The sequence below is a fragment of the Diadema antillarum genome, unplaced genomic scaffold, assembly GCF_040938485.1.
Source record: "Diadema antillarum isolate AM-2024a unplaced genomic scaffold, OU_Dant_1.0 scf00000127, whole genome shotgun sequence".
Lineage (NCBI taxonomy): Eukaryota > Metazoa > Echinodermata > Echinoidea > Diadematoida > Diadematidae > Diadema > Diadema antillarum.
The window spans coordinates 1,109,658-1,117,088 of NW_027271016.1; the positions used below are offsets into that span (position 1 = coordinate 1,109,658).

At 40.1% G+C, this 7,431-nt stretch overlaps 1 protein-coding gene across 1 annotated transcript; it reads right to left on the minus strand.

Annotated features, from left to right (window-relative positions):
* Nucleotides 1-1,876: 1,876 nt before the first annotated feature.
* LOC139720341 (frataxin, mitochondrial-like) lies at nucleotides 1,877-4,567 on the minus strand. The gene is made up of 4 exons (XM_071631704.1): nucleotides 4,439-4,567; nucleotides 3,154-3,274; nucleotides 2,694-2,791; nucleotides 1,877-2,063 (listed from the first exon to the last, which is right to left on the minus strand). The coding sequence occupies exons 1-4, from the start codon at nucleotides 4,564-4,566 to the stop codon at nucleotides 1,919-1,921; spliced, it is 492 nt and encodes a 163-aa protein (XP_071487805.1). The 5' UTR covers nucleotide 4,567; the 3' UTR covers nucleotides 1,877-1,918.
* Nucleotides 4,568-7,431: the final 2,864 nt, after the last annotated feature.

Genomic DNA, 7,431 nt, shown 5'->3' on the forward strand with positions numbered 1-7,431 from the left:
TTGATTTTGGCATTCTGATTGCAGGGGAGAATGCAAGAGCAGATACTTTGAGTCATGGAATCCCCAAGATGATAATGAAGGAACCAGAGGGTGAAAGTCTGTCACTTTAAAAATATATGAGGACAGCACTTCGGTTCACATATACATAATCCTGTCATGCACAAGCACACAAACAACATAACATTAATCCCACTGGAGACTAGTCAGTGGAAAATGAAAGTAAGCAGATCCTTTCCAACCTGTTCATGAATCAGAAAGTTTTTACTTCTAAGGGAACATGGTACCACTGTATATATATATATATATATATATATATATATATATATATATATATTTTTTTTTTTTTAGTTAATGAGGCTGGGAGTGCCTTGGAGCCCACCCCACCCCCCCCCCCCCCCAAAAAAAAAAGAATCATCTACCTAGAATTGTAGCCGGGCCTTGTTAGGGCTAACATGTAGGGATATTGTGAAGGGAAAAAAAAATATGATGTAATGAGGAAGGCTGGTATTGAGGAATTAGATTCATATTTGTCTGTGTAACTCACCAATCTCTACTGAATCACAGGAAAACAAAGGCAGAGGGCAGAGGAAGTGGAAAACATTGATCCAAAGGCAACTCAGAGTTGAGTGGCAGTCACTGGCCAGCCAGTACATTGTATTGTCTTGCAACACTTATGCTTTGTGCCGGAAAATTATTGGCATATTCCATACACTGGTCACATAACACACAGGGCAAGAATTACAAATGCACCGAGACAAAACAAACTTTGAGACCAATAAAATTATTCATCTTGGGACCATGATATTATTCTGTCAGTGACCTGGTGGTCCACTGACTTTCTTCTCTTAATATCATAACAAAGCACATACACACCAATTATCATTTTGTATTCACAAATTCATAGAACCCAAAATGAAGTTGTAGAATCTCCAGCAATACAGCATAGCCTACACAAGCCTGATGGTTTTATTCATTGCCTACGAAGATTTCAGAATCTTGGAGGGAATCGGTTAAAAACACTAAAATAATCACTGCTCAAAGTATGACAGGATACAAAGGTAACAAATTCTAGGATAGCATAGGGACATACATCTTTTCCACTTGGAGACATACATGTATGTAATGCTTGACCCAACATAACTGTCAAAGTGATATATTCTGTGTCCCGTCATACATGTTGTATATATCATCTCATTATATGGCCTTGCAAAAGTCCTGAATGGGTTGGGAGAAGGTGGGGGGGGGGGGGGGAATATAGGATTAGCATTGGATGTCACTTTTATTGTCTCTCACTTCATTGCCGTAATGCCAATCATTTGTCACATGAACCTAGAAGCTTCTGACCTTGATACATGTACTCTCGGGCAGTTCAAAATAAGACAGAACACCTCTGTTTACCATAGCTGGACTTACAGTGATTTTGCTGGCCTATCGAATGCTTATGAATTAATGATGCAAGAAGCTGTGACCAGATCATATAGTAGAGTTTGGAGTCCTTAGTCTAGATGGTATGTTGACACACACCACTTTATGGTCACAAGAAACATGCTTTTGGATATACAGTGGACTCCCATTATAATGAAGTCCTCAGGACGGGCAGTTTTCTTTCGTTGTATCGAAATTTTGTTATAACCGAACAAATAAACAATTAAAAACTAAGATAGAATAAATTTGCAGCCTGAATTTTTATTTCGTTGTAACCGTTTTCATTATAACAGGAGTGCACTGTATGTACTACTATGCATGTGAGTGTATTCATAATGAGAGAATTGTTAAAGGCAATTTCAGAATCCACAAGATGTCACCATTTTACAATGAATATATTGCAAACATGCATATCAAGTTATTCACAGACTCTGAAGAGTGTGAACTGGTATTATAGCAATGGGATTGGAGTTCATGTGCAAGATCTTTGTTGTCACGGATCCCATCGCTCCGCCGTAGTGAAATCTATGTGCCTGCCAAATGTGGTGGATATCTCTTCTGTGAGGAGATCATGGAGAGCTTTGCCATCGTGGGCGTACACCCATCGGTTGCCGACGTAGTCATATCTCTTGGGACCACTGGAAACCAAAGGTGAGAGAAGAACAGAGCTTAGATGTCACATACAGAATTGTGAAAGTGTCAAGTATTATGCTATGAACAGATGTGGCACAAAAGTGAGCTCTGTTGGAAGTCAGAAGTTCTTGATTACAGCCCTGAAAAGTCTATTTAGAAATTGATACCTTAATACAATCCACCAACAAAAATGTATATTTCCATACATAAATTACGAATAGCAATCTGAAATATTTCTGCCTGAATACATACACACGTCACCTTCACCATGCACACAGCCATATTTCCCCCTCAATTTATATATTATAAATTTTATCTAAACAGATTCATGCAGAAACCTTGCTCAAGTGACAAAGATACACATGAATGGCGTATGTAACTTCTCTGTAGGGCATACAATAAAACAGGAAAAAAAAGAAAAAAAATCCCTCAATAAACCTACATCAAATGTCTGTTTGCATGTTGTAACATGTGTATGCATTGACTTTAGTCCACAATGGTACATCTTAACAAGGAACATTCTTAATCACCATGTGTGAACATAGCGTTACAATAACATGGAGTCTTTCGAAGCAACCTGAATATACTATCAGATCTTCCTCAGTTGCTACATAATGACATATAATGGTACTAACCTGATTGGTGATGAAAGCCAAATCTGCTTGTTGGGAGTTTGTTTGTTGATGACATATGTTCCATGTCCCCCACCTAGTGCCACAGTAAGAACACCTGACTAGAAAACAAATACAAAATTTAAGGAAAAAAAAAAGGACAAATTTATATGATTTACAATACAGTATTGAAGTGCCTAATCAATATCATGTAAATCTATATCATGCAAATCGCAATCTGGGACACTCTCGAAGATGTGGATATAAAACAATAGTAAGTACTAGATTATTTTGAATCTTGGACGTCATTCAACAATGTGAAAAAGAAAAACCATCATGATGGAAATAATTATGCAGTTGCACTAATGCTGATTCTATGTAAAGGATAATCCTGATGAGTATGATGCAAAATATCCCGTGCAGATAAGCAACTTATACTACAACATTTCTTTCAATGTCTTTACTAGCAAACACTTAATCTTACACTGAATGTGCAGTCAAAGTCAGATGCGCTGTCATCAGAATCTCCAAGAATTTCAAACATCTCGGCCAAATAGTCCAGAGCCTCATCAGCAAGTTTCTCATACTGCATCTCTGTTAAGACCCTGTTAATATGTTGTATGAGCAAAGAAACAGCTACATACATGTATATGAATCAAACAATTCAACAAGAAATCAGTGATTTTCTAGAATAGTGCAAATTATATTCAGTTGCACATTGTGTAAATGTTATATGAAAATTATCAACATTACTCATTGTAAAGAGTAATTAACCCTGTTGAGGATGAGTCCCAAGTATACTCGGGCAGGTGTCTTTGGGAAATGCGTTTTGTAGCAATATCAAACTGTCCTCAACGGGTTAAAAAGCCTTATGTAAGCTGTGCGAAATGTCAGATTAACAGTGATTTCATAGCCTGTGTTATTTCCTGTAAAAGTGGAATATTTCATGGGATAGAAAATTTCATGAATTCTGCATTTCATTATGAAATAGCACATATAGAGTTGAGTCATCCATGAACAGTTTGGGGAGATGTCTTATTGCAGTATGTGTATGTGTGAGGGATAGTCTTACCCATGAAGAGATAAACATGGAAAGTTTGCTGAAATAGACTAGAGGTAGAAGAAAAATCATTGAGTGAAAAGCTTACATTTTTCACAGTTCATGTACTATCCTATTGACCGATTCGGGTTTGTTGAGGGCAGCAGACATTTCATGGCACTGGGCTCAGCCATAGTGGGTGTCTGAGCCGACCCCCCCTGCTCTCCCCCACCCCGGGCAACATGTTTATCATGCACTTGTAACAAAGGTTCGCGCACTAAGCAAGCATTCGCGCACTCAGTACGAGACGCCCATTGGCTAAAGCAGTTTTTCTTTCTGCGCGCGTGCTAATGTCGGGAGAGGGGTAGGGAATGGGAAGGGGGGGTCGGCTAAGACACCCACTATGGCTGCGCCCATGCCAAAAATACACATAGCGCGTCACAGAATCGGTCAATACTTGAACTCTCATCTCAATTTTTTTTTCTTTCACAATAAACCCTTCTGTGGCCACACACAGACTGATACAAATATTACAAAGTTGCAAAACTCCAACCCATTTCCCTATTCTCTTGGACTCTACAGAAACTAATTAAAAATGATAATTTCTCCAGGGAAAAATAATACATATATCAATTTTTGCTTCATGTATGTATTTACATTGTTTTACATCATACACAGTAGAGAATGTATGTGAGCAACTCTTGCAGGCATTCTTTTTTTAATTACTCACTCCTGAGTGGATTTATTTCTGAAACTTTGGGCAAACATTCCTGATGTATACAACTGGTCAACATCTGCTTGGTGTCTGGTACGGGAGATGGCATTTAATGCCTTGCCCTGATTGTGTATGATGCGCATTCTCTGCCATGATGACATTTGTCTCTGCAGTGGGTAGTAAAGAAAGAGAGATTTTTAGAGAACAAAATATATTGTCAAACAAGAAGACAGAGATGTAGATAGCAGATAGGAAAGACTTCCTTATGTCCCCCACTAATTTTGCCATACAATTCTACACTACCCTAACCTTTTTATAGCTTATGCACAGATGCACACACTTGCACGCATTTGGCATTTGGCAAGTGGCACCATGGGTACTACCTATACTGGGTATGAGTCGGGGGGGGGGGGGGGCAATAAGGTCTTGCAAGCAGATATACCAACAATGAATGAACCATGTGATGAAGTCCGTCAATTACCCTCTACAAATGTTTTTACTTCGATACCTTTTACCATCAACAAAGATGGAGTGAAAGCAGACTCACAATTGTCTTGGATTTATTGGCAAAGAGTTATATGTACAGTGGACTCCCATTATAACAAAGTCCTCGGGACCGGCATTTTCCTTTTGTTATATCGAAACTTTGTTATAACCGAACAAATGTACAATAGAAATACATAAAGCCGATAATGTTGCAGTCTGAAGTTTCATTTCGTTGTAACCGGAATTTTGTTATAACCATGTTTGTTATAACGGGAGTGCACTGTACCTCGCTCTGAGATTAAGACCCTAATTTAAACCCTGCAAACTTACAATCAAACCCAACCCTCAAGTGTCATGGTTTACCCAAGTCTACGACTCAGCGCAGGATCAATTTAAATAAGGGTACAATTGGAACTCTTGCCGATAAACTTATTTACCCTTGCTTTGCACGTCACTTCAAAGCATAGTAAATGGCATAATGAATAAATTCACCTGAAATGGCTTTTTCAGTCAAATAAATACCTGTTAGGATTCCTGAGGAGAAATACATAACTGCGCCAAGAAAACCAAGGACATGACCTATAAGACCCTTGTATAGTTGAAACTTTGTAAGACTGTTACTCAACTACTGCTCAACAGTTTGGGACCCCCACATTCAGATTTTGATACAGACAGACTGGATATGGAAGCTGTTCAAACTTAAGCAGCACAATTTATTCTAGACACAGCAGCATCACTGATACGAAGCCTGAGATGGACTGAGAAATGCTGCAACACCGACACAGGCCACAGGGTGGGATGCATCACCGCATTCCGCGAGGCGCTTGCAGGTCACCTATCCATTCCACTGCCAGTACAAAAAGCCGTGCATCCCGTCCAAAGGGTTCTCCAGAGGTGGCCCTCTGCTACAAGTACTCATTCATATCACCAAGGACTACCACAGAGTTGAACGCACTGCCATCAGCAGTCACTGTGACACTGACATTTCAAACAAGGATTCTTTCCATACAGCAGCCCTTTATTCACTACTAGATCTACATCCATCCAAGAGCAAAGCAACTCAGTTCGGGAAACCCACTCACAAGGGGGGCCCCTCCTTATAAGTAACCCGTCCCCCTTATAAGTAACCCCGTCCCCCTTATAAGTAACCCCCGGGGCACCCCTTATAAGGAGTCTCCACGCTTTTTTGCAATGCAACGCGAAAATGAAAGGACTGCGGCAATTCGCTTGATCATGTCCATAAAGCTTCACAAGTTTCCTAGTTACTCAAGAAATTTGAGCAAAATCGGTTTGAGGCATCATATTTAAATGCGATGTCAAATGACCCATGCGAATGCTGAAATGCGAGCAATTACTGGCGCGAGTGTCGCCAGGCGCGGCCGCGCGGCAATGCTTGAGTGCAGACGTGGCGACTGAGTACGAAAGTCTCCGTACTCAGTCGCCACGTCTGCACTCAAGCATTGCCGCGCCGCCGCGCCTGGCGACACTCACGCCAGTAATCGCTCGCATTTCAGCATTCGCATGGGTCGTTTGACATCGCATTTAAATCCATGATTTTAGATATGATGCCTCAAACCGATTTTGCTCAAATTTCTTGAGTAACTAGGAAACTTGTGAAGCTTTATGGACATGATCAAGCGAATTGCCGCAGTCCTTTCATTTTCGCGTTGCATTGCAAAAAAGCGTGGAGACTCCTTATAAGGGGTGCCCCGGGGATTACTTATAAGGGGGACGGGGTTACTTATAGATTCTAAGGGGGACGGGTTACTTATAAGGAGGGGCCCCCCTTGTGAGTGGGTTTCCCGAACTGAACTGACTTTTCTCCCTGCACTTCCATCATCAGTGCACCCCCTGTCTAGTTGGCCCCGGCATAATTTTATTAGCATTTGTCTCAAGAGACAAACACCATTGAACTTTTGATTTGTCATGTCAATAAAGATTAGATTCTAAACAGCAGCTAATAAAGCCAAGGTCCAAGGAAATGTAAATTAAGTAAACATTCATTTCATGTCTCAGTTTACGGAAATACAAATCTGACTTCACTACAATTCAGTTATACTATAGAACACATCACAAAAGAGAACAATTGATTCCTATATGAGGGATTAGAGAAAGTCCCTGTTTCTGGGTTTGCATGTTAACTGTTGCAAAATGCAGAGCTGTCGATAGTCACGACTGAGCTGTTAAAGAATGATACTGACATGGATTTGAACATATGGGATCTTGTGTTCTACTTACCATCATCACTGCTGGCGATGGCGATGGCGATGGTGGTGATGATGAAATACGGATACATAGTTGTTTTGATATGATTTGGTTCCGTTTTACATACATTGTACACAGTCGAAATTGTAAAGACATTTTCCCCAATCTTAACAATTTGCTTTATGTAAAATACTCGATCAGTGCAGTGATGCTTGGTAATTGGTTTTTGTTGCTCCAGATTGTGCATGCACATACAACTTTGTACATGCATAATATGTTCAGCATCAGCAGACGATAAAGCAAACAACGCCATCTAC